Source organism: Mastomys coucha, unplaced genomic scaffold (assembly GCF_008632895.1).
Source record: "Mastomys coucha isolate ucsf_1 unplaced genomic scaffold, UCSF_Mcou_1 pScaffold21, whole genome shotgun sequence".
Classification (NCBI taxonomy): domain Eukaryota; kingdom Metazoa; phylum Chordata; class Mammalia; order Rodentia; family Muridae; genus Mastomys; species Mastomys coucha.
In genome coordinates, this window is record NW_022196904.1 from 26,327,473 (window position 1) to 26,345,968 (window position 18,496).

General features: G+C 52.9%; 2 protein-coding genes across 7 annotated transcripts in view; one reads left to right on the top strand and one right to left on the bottom strand.

Annotated features, from left to right (window-relative positions):
- Slc7a10 (solute carrier family 7 member 10) overlaps nucleotides 1-10,655 on the top strand; it is a 15,392-nt gene extending 4,737 nt beyond the window's left edge. The window contains exons 2-11 of one of the 3 annotated variants that reach the window (XM_031386192.1): nucleotides 4,666-4,870; nucleotides 6,799-6,950; nucleotides 7,180-7,305; nucleotides 7,376-7,529; nucleotides 8,211-8,334; nucleotides 8,415-8,518; nucleotides 8,805-8,901; nucleotides 9,133-9,282; nucleotides 9,854-10,031; nucleotides 10,293-10,655. In XM_031386192.1, the coding sequence (XP_031242052.1) occupies nucleotides 4,666-4,870; nucleotides 6,799-6,950; nucleotides 7,180-7,305; nucleotides 7,376-7,529; nucleotides 8,211-8,334; nucleotides 8,415-8,518; nucleotides 8,805-8,901; nucleotides 9,133-9,282; nucleotides 9,854-10,031; nucleotides 10,293-10,426 (1,424 nt within the window). In that variant the 3' untranslated portion in view covers nucleotides 10,427-10,655. The remainder of the gene's footprint in view (nucleotides 1-4,665; nucleotides 4,871-6,798; nucleotides 6,951-7,179; nucleotides 7,306-7,375; nucleotides 7,530-8,210; nucleotides 8,335-8,414; nucleotides 8,519-8,804; nucleotides 8,902-9,132; nucleotides 9,283-9,853; nucleotides 10,032-10,292) is intronic. The other 2 variants (XM_031386193.1, XM_031386194.1) reach the window with 2 other exon arrangements.
- The window catches only part of Lrp3 (LDL receptor related protein 3), an 18,683-nt gene continuing 5,957 nt past the window's right edge, over nucleotides 5,771-18,496 (bottom strand). For 3 of the 4 annotated variants that reach the window (XM_031386190.1, XM_031386189.1, XM_031386191.1), the window contains 5 exons: nucleotides 15,558-15,696; nucleotides 14,275-14,489; nucleotides 12,848-13,961; nucleotides 12,509-12,641; nucleotides 10,453-12,225 (listed from right to left, as the gene is read on the bottom strand). In XM_031386190.1, the coding sequence (XP_031242050.1) occupies nucleotides 11,644-12,225; nucleotides 12,509-12,641; nucleotides 12,848-13,961; nucleotides 14,275-14,489; nucleotides 15,558-15,696 (2,183 nt within the window). In that variant the 3' untranslated portion in view covers nucleotides 10,453-11,643. Of the gene's footprint in view, nucleotides 9,994-10,452; nucleotides 12,226-12,508; nucleotides 12,642-12,847; nucleotides 13,962-14,274; nucleotides 14,490-15,557; nucleotides 15,697-18,496 lie in introns of those variants that run through there. The other variant, XR_004122974.1, reaches the window with a different exon arrangement.

Genomic DNA, 18,496 nt, shown 5'->3' on the forward strand with positions numbered 1-18,496 from the left:
AACACTACTTAATTGAGGAAGGTACGGACTGGGGCCTAAGAGTCAGACTGAGTACTGTAGAGTTTGTTGGTGACCATGACAAGACTGGGCCTGGAGACTGGACCCTGGCAGGCTCACTGGCCTCGGCGGGACTTGACTGGGCAGGCCAGATGGAGAGGTCTCCACATCTCTGCTTAACCTCTCTCCAGAGAAAAGTAGGTTAGGGTAGAGGTACACACTGGCTTATTAGCAACTCAGGACACGTCCTGGATGTCCCCACTCACCTCCTTGGTATTCTACCAAGACCTCAGTGGGGCCACTGTCACGACAGGGAAGAGCTTGACGCACGCTTCCGAGAAAGGCCTGGAATGGTGGGGCAGGCTTCACCCACATCTCAGTGCTCACACCAGGGTGTTGGGTCTCCAGAAGAAAAGCTGTGTGGGGCACAGTGGTCTCCTGGCTTTAATATAACAGTGAGATTGATAAATACTTTCCTTGGCAACTGTCGGGCATGGGCAAAGCATGCCAATGTCTAGGTATTATTTAGGAATCACTTTATATTCACCCTCCCAGCCTATGCTGTTGAAATAGAAATCAGATTCTTGGGGCCAAGATGGGTGATCTGGAGAGCTACCTGGTGGTGGGGCTGCTTCAGAAAGACCAGTGATTTGGGCTACTTTCAGGGACAGGGATCCTGATCAGGCACAATATCCTAAATAACGTGCTTGCTCTCTGGCAAAGTCATATCAGACCAGCTCCCTGCTGCCCTCTAACCCTGTGGCCCCACTAGCAGATGGAGGAACGGAGCCCCGAAGAGAAAACTTGCTAGAGGTCTACCCCTACATGTGTTAGGGATGCTGCCAACCCTCCCTGTCACTCCCCAGGCAAACTGCATGTACACACGCACACAGGCACGCACCCACACACCCATGCACACATTCTCACACACCATGGGCAAGCAAGTAGCTCATTCTGAAGATCTGACCTCTGCAGTCTACCCCTGTGACCTCCATGGTCTGCCACTGCCTCCCAGAAATAGGTCAGCAAGCACCGCAGCAGCCACCACAGGGAACAATGGCCCTTTCTTCATTCCTCCTGGAGGCCAGTAAGCCTCATCAGGCCAAACATCTTAATGTGATAAAACCTCCCAGAGAAAGCACAAGGAAGGGGGGGGTCTTGAAAGGCCTACCTGTCTGCCTGGGAGGACCAATGGGAACCAGAGGGCAGTTATCCCATTGAATGGACAGGAATGGAGAGGCCTCAGGACACACCTCTTTCTGGCTCTCAGTCAGATGCTCACCTAAGCACTTCTTAATATCTCCATCCCACATCTTCATACCTTGGTCCCGCTGGGTCTTGGGCTCCTCTTTCCTCCTCCTTTTCCTCCTCTCATCCTCCTTCTCTTCTTCTTTCTTCTTTTTCCTCCTCCTCCTCCTTTTCCTCCTCCTCTCTTCATATTCTCTTTTTCCTCCTCTTCCTTCTCCAGTGCAGGATTTCTCAAGGGTTGGTTGGTTCACTGAAGGTCCTTTCCAAAATACAGATCTACTGGGCTTGAACATGGGACCCAAGAACAGAGTCCTTAGGCCATCACTAGTAGTTGGAATGTTCTAGAAAATCAGCTCTATGGACCCTTTCCACATCAAGCACTTAGAACCACTCTCCTTGGCATCCTCTCACCTCCTTGTCACTGTCTGATGCTTACCCAAGCCCACCACCCTCATGGCTCCCTGCCTCCATCCCACCCACATGGTGCCCAGGGCATCTAGCACAGCCTGATGGTCTCTCTGCCACTTTCAAGCATGAACCCGAAGCAGGCACTACAGGTTGTCCTGGCAGAGTACCCCAATTCCCCATAGGACCTCAGAGACACTGGCTAGCACACGTGGTCCTTTGAGCCCCACAAGAGAAGTTCTGGGTGGTAGCCTAAAGCCACGTGTCTAGAATAATTGTGCACCTCTACACACCCCCAGCCCAGTACTGGAGTCTCAGACGCTTGGCTCAGAGCTAGTGATCCATCCCTGACCCTGAAGACCCTCTGTGAGCCAGGGCTTTGTCAAGGGTTGCTTCATGAGGTTTCACCAGGCTGAGTGTGTAGAGCAATGGGGTCTTCACAGGAGGGGGTGCCTCACAGGAGGGGGTACCTCACAGGAAGGATGGGGTGCTTCGGAGCTTTGGATGCCCCCAGCTCCAGTATACCCAGCTCCTTCCAAGGCCACCCAGCCCCCGCTGGCTTCAAACTTCACTGGCTTTTGGCAAATCCTGTTCCGCCAGGTCCTGAGAACGGCTGCCGGACAGAGCAAACTCAAAGGCCCTTTACAAAACCAACAGCCCACCCAGGCCTTGGGCCCCTCATCTGAGATATGGAAGGCAGGTCCTCTTCGACTTCCCCAACCCCAGCTCCACTCCCAGAAAGCAGACCAGGGACGCAGCTTACTTCTAAGTACTGGGACACAGGGATTATTCCATCCTTATCTGGATGCATTTAGGGCTCCCGGGATGTGACCAGAACACCAAGTAGGGCGTCTCGGCTGTCCAGACTGGAAATCTGTGTCGGCCGGGGGTGGGGGTGAAGGATGGCAGACCTAGAGTGAATGCAGATTGGCAACCATAGCTGTGTCCTCTGCCAGACCTGCCTATGGACCTAATAGGTGAAGTAAGCAGAGTGTATACACGCACACACATACACACACACACACACACACTCTCACAAACATACATGCACGCTCACATGCACATAAACACTCACATTCCCACTCACATGCATAAGTGTGCACACATACTCACACACACACACTCATGTGCACATGCACACACACTTGCATACACGCACACACTCATATTCACATTTATGTGCAGGAGTGCACACACATACTCACATATACACACACTCACACTTACACTCACATGCACAGGCACACACTGCCCTACTAGGTGGAGGCTGAGCTGCTGGCCCCACCAGTGCTGGCTCTTTCATTCGTATAGTCAGTGACTCTGGAATGCTTTCCTGTGTGCACACCCTGGGGTTAGGACAGACTCTAGTACACGTCCTGGGGTTTGAACACAGACTACTGACCCTCAACTGTCAATTACAAAATGTGAAATGGGTTTGGTGCCTTTGGGCTTGCCCACTCCCCTTTCCAGACTGATCTGTAAAGAAGCCTACTATAAAGGCTCAGAGAGATGCAGGCATTGGGCCTTCATCTGGCTCATAGCATGGTATTTTTACCAGGAACCCTCACTAATAAGTACCGAGGGCACCTGCCCTTCCTCCACTCTGTGTCCTGCACAGGTGCTGACTTCAGGTGCCAAGTAAACTAATAGATGACGACCCATCACCCTGATGTACCTCACTTGTGAGGTGGAAACAGAAGGTTCTGTTCATCCCTTGTGTGAGTGTCTGTGGAGGAGTGGAGAATGGCAGGCTCCTGAGGCTTCACGCAAGGGGAAACTGCCAGAGTTCTGGAAGGGCTACCTGGTGTCCAAGCAAAGGCATCGTCCACTCTTCTGTAGAGCAAACAACTATGGGCTCCAGGTGTCTGGGAAGGGGTCTGGTCCACTACTTCTGCAGAGCAGACCCTGGAATGAATGAGATTCTCAGCATCCGCTTAACCTAGGACTTCGCATCAGACAGAGCAGGGTGGGGCCGTTGCTGGGTCTTGTAGGATTCAGCACCTGTGCACCTATTGGCCTCTGGTGCAGGACACAGAGCTCAGCAAGGGCATTGCCCTCAGTACCTGCTGGTGAGGGCTCCTGGTAAAGATGCCAAGCTATGAGCCGGATGAAGACTCAATGCCTGCACCTCTCTGAGCCTTCACGGTAGGCCATTTTACAGACTAGCCTGAAAAGGAGAGTGGGCAAGCCTAAGGGTTCTATGCCCTAGGTAGGGTTTTGCATTTCATAAAAAGCAGCAAAGGCTCAGCAGCCTGTGTCAGAACACCAGGTGGGACAGGAATCTCTGTTATGGCCTGTTCCAACCACACCATGATGGCTGCTGATAGCTGCTAGGACCCATGTCTCTCCTTCAGCCCATTGGCCCTTACCTAAACACATTAACAACACCAGGACGCAAAGCCTTGGGGGTGGGGGTGGGGGTGTCTGTGTTCATGGCCTGGTGAGAAAAGAGGAAACAGAGTATGAAGGAATCAAGTAAGAACGGGCCTGTACTTGGGGCAGACCTTGGTTGCTACTCTTCAAGATGCTCCATGAATTTGGCCAATAGGAGAAGGGCAGGCAGATGAAAGACAGGTCAAGGTCTTGCTGTGGAAGGCCAGCTCTGGCCAGGAGGTGGGAGGGGAACAGATGCCTGAGTGGAGGACCTGAGCCCAGGCTATGTGGATTATACAACAGTGCCTACTCTTGTTCAGATAACTGTGGCACCTCACCACTACCTGGAGTGGGAGCCAAGGGAATAAAGGAATTCAGGAACCAATTCTGGCAATGGGCCTGGTTAGCTGGGCAAGCACATTCCCCATGCCAGAGATAAAGAAAAGCCCGTGGTGACCCGAGAAAGGGCCTGCCCAGATCTGAGAAGCTCAGTGACAGCCATCCCATGCTTCCAGATCACCCGTCTGCCCTCCTCCAGGGAGTAGCCAGCCTCGATCCTTCATTGAAGTATCCTCCTCCTACCTCAGGAAGCCTGAGCTACTGAAGGTGCTCCAGTCTCACACGCCCCGTCTCTCTCCACAGGGAACATCATTGGCTCAGGCATCTTCATCTCACCCAAGGGTGTCCTGGAACACTCGGGCTCCGTGGGTTTGGCCCTCTTCGTCTGGGTCCTGGGTGGGGGCGTGACAGCTCTGGGCTCTCTCTGCTATGCAGAGCTGGGCGTCGCTATTCCCAAGTCTGGTGGGGACTACGCCTATGTCACTGAGATCTTCGGGGGCCTGGCTGGGTGAGTGTGATGCTCTGGCAGGGCCAGAGATGTTCTCTCTGCTATGGAGTGGGGGTCAATGGCAAAGTGGTTGGGGGTATCGGGCAGCTTCCACAGCTAGGGTGCTCCATTTCTCTGGTATCAGTTAGACCAGTGCTTTTCAATCTTCCTAATGCTGTGACCCTTTGATACAATTCCTCATGTTATGATGACCCCCCAACCATAAATTATTTCATTGCTACTTGATAACTGTAAATTTGCTACGATATGCTATGTTATGAATCATAATATGTAAATATGTAAATATCCAATACATGAGCCCTGTGAAAGGGTCATTTGACCCCTAAAGGGGTCGTGACCCACAAGTTGATAACCTCTGAGTTAGACCCTTGCTCTCTCTGAGGTTCCTTTTGTTTTAGTTTATCTTATTATTTTCTCTTACTTGGCTGGGTATTCTGGGACCATCTTACCATGTAACCCAAGCTGGTCTTAAATTCACAATCCTCCTTTCATGTACCTCCTAACTGGGACCACAGGTTTGACCACAACAGTGCACCTAGTTCTATGTCACCTTTTAAATGGGACCCCTTGGGACATTTATGGAGGGAGGGACACTCTTACTCTTGGAAGCCACTAGATATTAGTAATCAGGTAAGGAGAGCCTTTATTTTAGTAAAGAGGAGTCAGGAGGGGCATGGTGTCCTCCCATGTAATTCACCTGCTTTGAGCTGGGGAACACACACACACACACACACACACACACATATACACACACACACACTGTGCCCAGTGTAAAGTTTCTCACAGAGCAGAACAATCCCTCAAATGGTATTCAAGCTAAATGACCCTTGCTTTAAGGGGTTGGCTTTAAGTCATAAGCTTTTGCCCATGCAGCAGAACGGGACACATACCACATCGGGAAATGCCATTTATACAGCCTTGCAAGAAAGATATGCCCCTTCAGCAAAAAAGAGCATCTTTTCTAGGCTCTGAGTGTATGCTTACTCAGAGGATGTGGTGGTCTCAGCCAGGAAGTCTTTCTGCTATGGGTAGAGGTGAGGTCAGGTTCACAGAAGTGTCGGCAAGATGGGAGGATTGAAGTTGCTGTAGCTGTCCAGATAAGTTCAATGACCTAACCCAGTCATTTAACATTTAGCCCAGGAGGACATGGTAGCCGATGTGTCATGAGTGTCAAGTGGATGCAGTGGGGTGATGCCCACTGTCACATTTTAAAGGCTCTATAAATGATGATCTCAGTAATAGAGAAGGGGATTCTTCAGGGTAAGATCTATATTAGTATGGGGGTCTGTGGCATGTGGAGGGAGGTACTCAGTCAGTTTTTGATACTGTGGACCTGGAGATAATACTCAGAGAAGGTGAGAAAGAGCCCTGGATTCCACTTCGAGGGCAGCCAGAAGATGCAAGGTGAGCAAAGGGGATGGACTGTTGTTGATCTATAAAGCCTGAGAAGCCAAGGGATTGGGTCATGCAGAAGTGGGGTAGAGTAGGAGACATGGCCACAGATCTAAGGTGAAGATCAAGAGGCATGTCCCAAGGGACTCCTCACCTTAAGAGCTAAGAGCTAACATTATCCCCGAGGGTGCAGGCAGGATCCCCTATCTGAACAAAAGCAGTCTTTGAACATATACCTAAAGGATACTGGTATAAGGGGCATAAAATCACTCTTCTTTGAAAATCAAGGCAGAAACATTGCTCAGAACCAATCATCTTAAACCACAAAGTACCCCGAGAGCCTTAGATAATGCTATGGCTTGAAGGCTGGGCTCAGGGAACAGCCTGGTATCAGTTTCCAGTTGTTCCGATAGCCGCCTCCCCAGCCTCTGGCAGCTCACCAGCTCTTGGAAGCTGGTCCCCATCTATCCCAGATGCTCACATCTGGAGCAGGCAAGGGGTGTGCCTGTACCATGCTGGCCCTTGATTGCTCACAGATTCCTACTGCTCTGGAGTGCTGTCCTCATCATGTATCCCACCAGCCTGGCTGTCATCTCCATGACCTTCTCCAACTATGTGCTTCAGCCTGTCTTTCCCAACTGTATCCCCCCAGCCACAGCCTCACGAGTACTCTCCATGGCCTGCCTGAGTGAGTGTCCCTGATCCTCTGTCCCCACAGCAGCTGGATACCCCACCCCATGATATTCTCGGCCCACTCTGCTGGGAGGAAAGTGGAGAGGGAGCTCCTAGCTGCTATCACCTGTAACATCAACCTTGAGACCCAGGGCTGCTGCAGGGGCTGTTCCTCTAGCCTAGATCTGGCTATGGGCTACCACGAGTGGCTCAGCCTCAGGCATCCATACCCCTTCCTTCTCCAGTGCTCCTGACGTGGGTGAACAGCTCCAGTGTGCGCTGGGCCACGCGCATCCAGGTTATCTTCACTGGCGGGAAGCTGCTGGCACTGTCTCTCATCATCACCGTTGGCTTTGTCCAGATCTTCCAAGGTAGAACTGGGTGGGAATCACTGGAGAGACTCGGGAGACTGTGCTAACCCCTGACGTCTGGACTTCCCAGGACACTTTGAAGAGCTGAGACCCACCAATGCCTTCGCCTTCTGGATGACACCATCTGTGGGTCACCTAGCCCTGGCTTTCCTCCAAGGTTCTTTTGCCTTCAGTGGCTGGAACTTCCTCAACTATGTCACCGAAGAGCTGGTTGACCCTCGCAAGTAAGTGAAGCACCCGCTCAAAGCAGTTGTCGTCACAGATCTTCTGTGCAGCTCAGACTGGTCATCCACTGACCACGATTGCTGTCATGACAACAGCCCTCAAAAGAGCCCTTTTGAAGCTGTACTCTTCCCTGTCTGCAGCTGCAACTGGGCCTCTCATGAGGCCTCAGAAAGACTTGAATATCATTTCCCTGCTGTGTTTAGCGATTTACATCTGGCCCCAAACTATCCATATGCACACAATGTGGTTCTGAAGGCTAGAGCCCGGTGATGTTCCATCTGATGCTCAGCCAGGGACCTTGACAGGGACAATAGCTGCTGCAGGGGCAGGGGCAGGTGGAGAATCTCTAGGGAGACCTCAGACCTGAGGGCTGAGCTCTGAAGGCATCTGGGAGATTTTCTAGGCTGACTCTGGCTGCACACGTTTTTTTGTCTCTATCCAGACATTAATTAGATCCTGCCCTCAGGAGATGATGTGTCCTCATCCCGGTGGCCTCGGCTCTCATCTGTCCCTCTTTCTGTCACCTGGTGCTCAGACAGGGGTTTGGGGGAAAGGCAGACAGCAGTATGTCCCTGCCATCCCCTGGGCAGATGCAGATCAAGACTCCAAGTTCCCCTCACTATATACAACTCTATCTTTGTACCAGGAATTGACACTGACACTCCAGTCTCTGTCCTCAGGAACCTACCTCGAGCCATTTTCATTTCCATCCCGCTGGTCACCTTTGTGTACACATTCACCAATGTCGCCTACTTCACTGCCATGTCTCCCCAGGAGTTGCTGTCCTCCAATGCAGTGGCCGTGGTGAGTGGGGACCTCAGCTCCCTCTGCAGCCCTTCCCTTTCCCCAGCCTCACACTTGGCCTCTTTTCTGTGCCCATGCAGACCTTCGGCGAGAAGCTGCTGGGCTACTTTTCGTGGGTCATGCCTGCCTCTGTGGCACTCTCTACTTTTGGAGGGATCAATGGCTACCTGTTCACCTCATCCAGGTGACTGGTCTGAGGAAAGGGGGAGAGGATGGTATAGGTGAGATGAGGCAGATGTCTTTGCTGTGTGCACACCACGATAGGGACCTTAGGAAGGGAAAGCTGAGACTCTCCAGTAACAAATGTCTGATCTCAGTCTTGAAGTAAAGAAAGCCAGGAGGCAGAACACATGAGGAGAGCTGGTAGGGCCTGGAGGGCAGAGGTCAATGTGACAGCTGGGTTCTAGCAAGCAGCAGAGAAGCCTCAAGGCCAGGCTCTGGCCCTTATCCATCTCCTTCCCTGTGCCTAGGCTATGCTTCTCTGGAGCCCGAGAGGGACACTTACCCAGCTTTCTGGCCATGATTCATGTCAGACGCTGCACCCCAATTCCTGCCCTCCTTGTCTGTGTAAGTTGGGAAACTCAACCAGCTAGTGCATGTAGCCAGGGACACCTAGCAATGGGGGCTTGTGGGATAATGGCCAAAACTTATTCCTGCCTATAGTAAATGAGCTATGGAGGGTTGGGATGGGCTGGGACTCACCTGACCTCCTGACCTGAGTGGGAAGGCCCAGAGAAGCCTACAGGGATGGCCAGAAGCAGGTGGGAGGCCAGCTGTCAGCCCTTGGTCCTCTCCCAGTGCGGGGCCACAGCGGTCATCATGCTCGTGGGTGACACATACACACTCATCAACTATGTGTCCTTCATCAACTACCTCTGCTACGGAGTCACTATCCTGGGCCTGCTTGTGCTGCGCTGGAGACGGCCGGCACTCCACAGGCCCATTAAGGTGAGGCTGGAAATAACAGGGCCATCTTCATCCAAGTTGAGCACTAGAAGCAGGTATAGGTGATGATGACAATGGACTACAGCATTTGCAGAGTGTAGGGCTTTCTACCCACCCACATATTCTCTCCTCTCACCCCAGGAAGCAAGTGCTTTTAGTATCCCCAGTCCACAGACAGGGACAATGAGATTAAGGTCATATTGGCTGCCAGTCACAAAGCCTGGTATTCTCATGATCCCACATGAAAGGGTGACAGATAGCCTCCCATCTGTATATGAATCCTGAAGATTGCCTGAAATTCGAAGCATGGAAAAATAGTTGAGCGGCAGCCAAATATAAACAGCTTTCTGTGTATAACTGTTACAGACAGCTCAGTACTGCTCAAATAGACAGCCTCAGCAGTTTGGCCAACTGGTCAACCCAGGAATTGCTCTCCAGTACACTGCATAGCTACCAGAGGGGCCAGCACAGGGGCCCCATTCCCAAGAGATGGAGGCAGTGCCTCTGATCCCCTGGGTGGCAAAAGAACTAGGGTGCTGCTCCCTGGTGCTCCTGTTCATCCTTTCTCCGATAGGTGAACCTCCTCATTCCTGTTGTGTACTTGGTGTTCTGGGCATTCCTACTGGTCTTCAGCTTCGTCTCGGAGCCCATGGTCTGTGGGGTTGGCATCATCATTATCCTCACTGGGGTCCCCATCTTCTTCCTGGGAGTGTTCTGGAGAAGCAAACCAAAGTGTGTACACAGATTCACAGGTGAGAAGGGTCTTGCCACCATGCCTCTTGTAGGCAGAGGTGGGTATCTCTTAGGATCCCACCCCAGAGTGGGGTCCTTCTACCAGCCTGACGTCCCTCAAGGCTTCCTGCTACATACAGATGTGGCTGGGATCCATCTGCAAAGGAAGCAACTCCCTGCCCAAGGGAGGTGTCCGGAGTTAGGGTCATTCCTGTCTTAAAGGATCACCTCCCCCCACCCGCGCCATGGTCTATCTGTCTGTCTTGTTTGTCTGTTCTTAGAGTCCATGACACGCTGGGGCCAGGAGCTGTGTTTCGTGGTTTACCCCCAGGGCTCCCTGGAGGAGGAGGAAAATGGCCCCATGGGCCAGCCCTCCCCATTGCCCATCACGGACAAGCCCTTGAAGGCACAATGAGACCTTATAGAGACTGGAACAGCTGATTCTGTTTACATGTTGTTTATTGAGAAGGGGTTTGTGTTTTGTTTTGTTTTCAAAAAAATTTTTTTTCTGCAAAAAAAGAGATCCGACCCTTAGAGGCCTATTGTAAGGGACTGGCCACTGGGGTCTGGCGTCCTGCCTTAGCAATGCCCTGCTAGCTTCTCCAGAAATGCCTGTAAATAAACAGGGCTGGTTGTTGCTGTGTGCAAGGGGAGTCTGTGGAGGCATGCCTCAGCGCGGTATGTGGGCTGCTAGCTGGGAAGGTGCTACGGAGGAGGCTTTTAGCCCTAGTGGGGTTTGCTGGTTGAACAGGAGGCTGCCTCCATGGGGCCCACAGGAGACAGTGAGACTCCGTCTACGACTCAGCGACCCAGGAGAACCCAGAAATCCCCAGCTGGGACTACTGTCCTTCCCATAAATCACCTTACTGAATGCTACTACTTCTGAGAGCACAGCCCTGGCTTCAGGTGGGGAAACTGAGTCTCGGAGGCAGGACAGGATGGTTGTTTTCACTGTTAGCCAGTACCTTAGCTTCTGTCTCCTGAGAAGGCATAAAATGACCTCTCTTGTTGTCATTCTATCTCTTACTTATAGCCTTATCATAATGCTAAGGAACTGACTCAGCCTAGCCAGGCCCATGCTGCCATCATAGGCATGAGGCTGGGGCAGAAGCTGCTAGCCCATCTTCCTTGGGGGGTTCTGTAAGGAAGGGTGGATGTAGCACTCACCATGAATGAGGTCCAACCCCTCCCCATGGCCTTTTCAGGCCTCAACTACAGCTCCTGGCACAGTCTGGGGATGGGCAGCTGGTGCCGCAGGATGAATGAACTGAGAAGCCACAGAAGACATTCCAGAAAACCTGGTTTTGGCTCTCCTGCTTTTCTGGAAATGAATCCCCAGATCAGTATGGTAGAGAGCAATTTGCTGTGAGACTCCAAGGAACTATGCTCATGCTTGCTCTCAAAGGTGGTCTTGTCGCCCCTCCCTCTTTCCCAGGCCAACCCCCGAAGCCCCTGCAAAGCAGCTCTTCAGAGCAGTAGGATTGCAGAGGTAGCCCACTGACGGAGCACCCAGGCCCTTCACTGGGGCTGCTAGGTGGGTCTCTGTAAGAAAGAATGCAGAGGCCGGGTAGAAATGACTGTGTATTCCCTGGTTCCAAAGCGGGGCTGTGGCAGTCACCAGTGTCCAACAGGTCAGCAGACCAGCAGGGCCTCATCATCACTAGCCTCCAATATTGGGGAGCAGGTTGGTGGAGGGCTCCTGCAGACCCCCAGTGGCTCTGCTGAGTGGGGCTCTTGAGTGCCACTGGCAGTGGGAGTCTGGGGGTCTTGTGCCAAGCAGGGCTCTGGAGGTGTGTCCACAGGAGCTGGGCTGTCTTCCAGAGGGCCCACACAGGCCTTTCTCTCCTTGTCCTCTGGCCTGTACTCTGGGTCTCGCAGGTTCAAGGGTGGGGGTGGCACTGAAGGCCCCACTTCTGGTGCATGGCCAGAGCTACTAGGAGGCCCATCTCCAGCCTCCCTGGGGCTGCCTGTGTCTGTATTGGGCGCTGGAGGCTCTGGGACAGGCCCTGGTGCTGCCTGGAGGAGCCCATCACCCAGCACGGTCTGTGAGGTACGTGTGGCGGTCAGCAGTGGGATCTGGCCTCGAGGTGCCCGCGGCCGGTGGAAGAGCCTGTTCCAGAGGCGGCCCAGTCTGCGACGAGATGGCCCCCTGCGGGAGGCATGCCGACGCATCTGTCGTCGCATGGCCGTGCGAAGGTTCTGTAGCACTGAAGCCTGAGGGTGGGGGAGCAGCTAAGGTAGGGACCAGGCCATTCACCCATGACTGAACAACCTTCAGCATATCCCTTTCCAGACTGAAGAACCTTCAGCATACTACCCTTTCAGGCTAGGGACTAATCTGTGCTTCCCCCCTTGACAGTATTCCCTTCCAGAGCTTCAAACACCCTAGCTCTCGCTTGCCCCCAAGCCTCCTGGTCTTGGGGGCTCTCTGAGGTCCAGCAGGAAAGAAACCTGGGCTTTATGCCCCCCACCCCCACTCACACTTATGGAGGCTCACCTGGGATGCACTGTAGACAGGAAAATCCTCAACTGGTGGGATGAGGCCCTGTGCGATGAGCTGACCGTAGGATGGGGGGGCCTCGCGCCGCACAAACTCTGCCTCTAAGCGTGTCATTTGGGTCTCAAAGGCCCTGAAAGCAACGGGCAGAAGGGAAGCATGATAGGATAACATAAAAGCAGGATCTGAGGACCCCACCCCTCCATCCAGATCCCTGCATGCACACACAGAAACAGTCTGCCTGTATCGGGATGACCCAACCCATTGCCTGGAATGTAGTGAGATTTTTCTCCAAGGAAACGGAAGAACTGGGGCTCCAGGCCACCACGGGGTGCCCACCTGTACTCCTGCGTGCGCAGGGAGTAGAGTTTGAAGGCACAGCCTAGGGCAATAACAAGCAGCAGTCCGCATACTAGGCTGCCAATGAGGGCGGCGGTGATGACCTTGCGGGGCACGGCAGCCAGGCAGCCATGCTCATCGCTGCCATCTTGGCAGTCCTCCTGACCGTCACAGCGCCACGTCTCAAAGATGCACAGGTTCGTACCACAGTGGAAGGTGCCCGGCTGGCAGGAAAAGCAGTTCTTCTCATCGGCGCCATCCGGGCAGCTTTTCTGGTTGTTGCAACGATCGGCAGGTGCATAGCACAGGCCGCTACCACCCTCACAGGGATACTGGTCTGGAGGGCATGCTGGGCATCCCTGCTCATCCCGGCCACTTGCACAATGCCACCAGCCATCACAGCGCTGTGGCTCTGAGAAGCAGCCTTGTTCCCCTGTGCTGTCGTCATCTCCCTCGCTGCTCCCACAAGGCTGCTCCCATGGGAGGCAGTAGCCCTTCACCTGGTATGTGGCATTGAAGCCGTGACCAGCACTGCGCGCACGAGCATGGTAGGCCACAGTGAGGCGGCCCTGCGCAGCTTCCAGGCTCACGGGCCGGTGGTTGCTGCGGTAGGAAAGCGTTTGCAGCAGACGGTCCCCACGCTCTCCCAGTCCTTCATACACCTGGACATAGTCATCATAACCCAGCCGTAGCTCCAGCTGCAGCAGCACACGCCTCGGGTCCTGCGTGTCCACCAGCCAAGTGCAGTGAAGGTCCGAAGGCCCACGGGCGGCGCCAAACAGGTCTGGGGAAGCGAAGGAACCATAGAAGCTGCCAAGCCGCCGGCCACATGCTAGGTCGGGGCAGCCAGCCTCATCAGAGCCGTCACCGCAGTCCTGTGTGCCGTCGCAGCGCCGTTCCACCGGCAGGCAGCGTGTGGAGCGGGCTCCGCTACAGGGAAAGGTGCCCCCGGGGCACAGGCTGCCTGGTGGCTCCGAGGCAGGCGCTGAACAGTTACCCTCATCTGAGCCGTCTCCACACTCGTCCACCATGTTGCACTGCCAAGGACCAGGCAGGCATTTACCATTGTCACAGCGGAACTCATCTGTCTGGCAGGATGCCTGGCCCAGCTTCCCTGGAGACAAAGAGTGAGAGAGGCAGGGTGAGCATCCTTCCAGCACTGGGTCTGAGGCTGGGAGCGGGCAAATGGGTTTAATCCCAGCTGGGCCTCTGTACAGAGGCAGGGCCACCTATGGGGCAGAGGCTCATGGGTGAAAGGCTCGGTTCAATATCTCAGTTGAGCTTGGACTGAGGGCAGATTCATCCAGCAAAATGGGGTCAAGGAGGCATCACCAGAATCAGCCCCACCTTATCCTAGGATTAGCAGGGTTGGTAAAGTGGAGCCCTTGCAGAAAACTGGGGCTAGTGGAGGAACTTGCTGGCATCACCTCGAATATAGGAGAGGCGGAAGCCCTGGGCCTGGCCGGAGCTGGAGGCGTCTGAGTGGAAGAAGATCCAGACGTGGTCACGGGCAGAGATGAAGGCCGGTGGGATGGCTGAGCCACAGAGGCGGAAGGCCTCCTGGCGAGGAGGAGCTGCTGGGCCCAGCAAGAGCCAGTCAAGGGAACACTGGTGAGACTCCTCTACATCAAAGTTTCGGAAACTGTAGGCAGAGAGGATCACAGGGGCGGGTAGGCAGACAGTGTCCTCATGGCCAGGACTGGCCAACAGCAGTCAAGCTGGAGCTCTGTCCCACCTAAGAGCCCTCCTTTTAACTCCCAAATCACCTGGCTCTGTCCCCACCCAGGCGCTGAAGACAACCCCACAAGGAGTCATGGCATTCATGGGCAACATCCATCAGTCCAGCTCCTAAAGAGCTCCCTGCCCCACTAGCATGCATATAGCATCCCTAACTCTAAACTGAGCGCAGAGGGTCAGCAGCCCTCTGGCAGTTTCCCTTAAAGGGCAGTAACCAAAGACTCAGATCCCTCTCATCCAGAGTCAACTGGACAGCACAAACTCCCAGGACTGTGCCCTGAAGGAGATGCTCTGCCCTTGAAGTTACTTGATGCTGTAGCTTGGTGACCACAAGTTGCCCAGGTGAAACATTAGGGCCAGAGCTGAGCAAAACAAGCAATAGCAACCAGAGCGGGCCCATCCCATTCCTGTCCTTCAGATCTACACTCATTAGACCTGGAGGGTGAGTTGGGCTTCTGGATTGCAGCATTTAGAAGTATGGCAAACAGAACTGACAGCGACCCCCTAGCCAAATGTCCCCAAGACAACCTACGTCAGGGTTTCTCACCCTTCGGTGACACCCTCTAGCACCTCATCCCGTTTCCCTCTGCCTGTTTCCTTCCTAACAGACCACCTGAGGTCTTTGCAGAGACCCTGAGCTGGGCCCCATGCCACCCTAGCCTCAAGACACTCCTGAAGGGTAGAAGATAGAAACCTGTGCTACCTCAAGCAGCCAGACTCCCCCACCAGCCCCCAAAGATCAATAGAGGAAGAGAACCCAGCTCAGAGCACCCGACCAAGGAAGTGCTCAATTAAATAGTCATATACCTAACATGCACACACATGCTTACAGCTCACACATGGCCATACAGGTCTCTCAGATGCCTGTTCCTAACTGTGTCCATACACCTACACACCTGTCCACACCCATATGTGTGCCCTCCGCACCTGCTAGGCATACATACATGTGCAGTCCCAGAGATGCTCTCCTTACCTGATGGTGATCATGTCACCACGGTCCCCTTGAATGTACCAGCTGCAGTTGGTGCCTGGTGGGTAGTTGAGGGGCCAGGCTGGACTGTAGATAACCCCTCGTCGTTCAGTATGCTGTTCCAACTTCCCACTGCAGGCAGCTGTCGGGAGAGAAGGCTGAGAAATGTTCACCCACCTTCGGATAGGAGGCAGGTTTCTTGCGGGTGCCCCTGCTTGTGGCTTGAACACAAGTTTCCACTAAGCCCAGCCAGTCTACAGTTCAAGAATCATGGAAGCTGTGTGTGGGTAGGGCTCGAGGAGGAACCCTCCAGACTTGAGGCGATGTAACCCTATTCCTGTGGTATAATGGAGTCTTGATCCAGTGTATCCAGCCTGTGTCCTGCCGCTTTCTCAGCAGGGATAAGAGCAAGACACTTTTAATTCCCCTTGGCATCCCATATGCAATGTGGTGTCTCAAGACCTCAGCTTAGTGGATGTCTTGCACATAGGCCTTTGGCACATAGGGCCTGCACAGGCCATTAATTAGAGTTCCCATATACCCATGTGGAGCACACCCCCAGGGACACTGGAGAGATGGATATATGATGAAAAGCACTGGCTGCTCTTGCAGAGGACCCAGGTTCACCAACACGTAGCACCAACACGGCTGCTTACAACTGGGCAACTGTCCCTTCTTCTGATCTCCATGGGCCCCTGCACCCACATGGTACAGAAACATATGCTCAAACACACACATATGCACATAAAATTAAACAAGAGGAGCTCTGTCACATGATGCAAATTTATTGGACATCTACTATGCACCAAGCAAACATAACAGGAATAAATAAGCAAGACTGAAAATCTTCCCTGTGGATCTCACAGATTGGGGATGAAAACACACAGAATTTATACAGAATCCCTGCTGACATGAAGGGAGGTGGTAATGTCCAGACCTGGCTGCAAGTGTAGTCTGGGTCTCATTTCACCTTGAATGAAATTGGGATTGGGGGCTGGAGAGATGGCTCAGTATTTAAGAGCACTTACTGTGTTTGAGGAGGACCAGTGTTTGGTTCCCAGCACCCACAGTGGACAACCAGTAACTCTAGCTCCAGGAGATCTAATGCCCTCCTTTGACCTCCTGCATACGTGTGTACATCTCCTCTTCCTCCAGACATATACACACACTTAAGTAAAAACTAATTTTTTTTATTTAAAATTTGGGATTTTATCTAAATATATGTGAAAAAAGCACTGGAGGTAGATGCCCTAACCAGATAAAGAAATGGAGGCCCAAAGAGGGTAAATGATTTCCCCAGGCACACAGCCAGCAAAGGCAGGGGCAGGATCCTCCCAATTCTTTGAGGGCTCAGCTTCTTACTGCAGGTCCTGAGTTCACAAGCATTTATAGCGTGTCAACTGTATGGCACATCAGGAATGAAAATGAAACATCATTAGCCATCATGAGTGAGAGACCCCAAACCTGCCCTGCTGTATGGGCTCTCTCATGGCCAGGCAGGGCACCCTTACACTTGGCTACATCCCTGCCATGACCCCCAAACAGTTCTCTTATCCAGCCTGTCACAAAGCTAGGCCCATTTTACAGATGGAAGAGCAAGGCTCGGGAAGCAAAGAGTGACTCTTTTCTCCAAGTCTACATCCTCATCCTTCCTTTACAGGCATCTGTCATGTTGCCTCTGAAACTGCATTCTCTCATGCTGTGACCTGAGTCTGGCATGCTGCTGCAGGAGGACTTCCCTCTAACCCTGTGCAACCTGATCCCTTAGCAAGAAGACAGATTCACACACTGCCTGATAGCTCCTGTACCTTTGCTGCCCTCGTGCCCAAGATCCCTCCCGTGGAAGGGAGGACCACTCTCCACCTCCTATCCCCCTCACTCCATTTCAGCTTCAGTTCTGTGGGTCCCCTTCATAGTGAAGCCCACACACCAGATCACCCCCAATGAAGCTCCTAACCTTTGCCCCCTCCTTTCCTCCTCAGCTTCTGTCACAACAGTGACCTCCCTCTTGTTCCAAAAATGGCTTAATGACAAGTCCCCATAGGAGGGGAGGCTTTGATGCTCTGGCCTGACACTCAGGGGCCAACACAATGCCTGACATACAGTGGATGCCCAACATGGACCACTGATGGTCAGTCTAGTACCTTCTGAGCTTCCTAAGGGGTTGTGATCACTCTACCATCCATGACCATGGGGTTTTTAGCTATCCATTCTACTCACAAGAAGAGCATCAAAGAGCTGAGTCAGAAATGCATCTTTGAACAAAGTGTGTTGGTACACAACTGTAATACTAGCACTCGAGAGGCTAAGGCAGGAGGATCCTGAGTTTTAGGCCAGTCTGGAGCTACATAGTGAATTCTAGGCCACCATGAGCTACATGAGACCCCAAGGAAAAAAAGATGAGAGAGAGGGAGAGAGGATAGATGATAGATAGATGATAAATTAATGAATTGATAGATACACAGACAGATAGGGGAAAGAGAGACTTGAGGGGGGAGGGAAGATGGGAATGAGAAGGAAAAAGCAAACAAAGGAGCGGGAAGGAAGGCTACTTCTGTCCCTAAAGTGGTACCCTCAGAGGTTTGTCTTTATAGCATCAAGAGTCCCAGCTCAGTGAGGTACAAGCCAGTTCCTTTGCTCCTGATTCTCACACGTGGCCCTAGCATGCAGCCCTCTCCAATGTCAGGGCTTCACCAAGGAAACAGGAGCAAAAGCTAGCAGAGCAGGGTCTCAAGAGAACATGGAGGGTGCCCCAGCCTGGGCCTGACTCCTGCTGGCAGATAAAGCTACTAACTAGGGAATCTTGCGGAGACCTGGGCATCCACTTGAAGTGACCTGGAGAATTTCTCCTTCTTGGAGTGCAGGGTAGCCACAGTAGGTATCCTTCTACAAGGATACATATGGCCATGGTAGGTATCCTTCTACAAGGATACATATGGCCA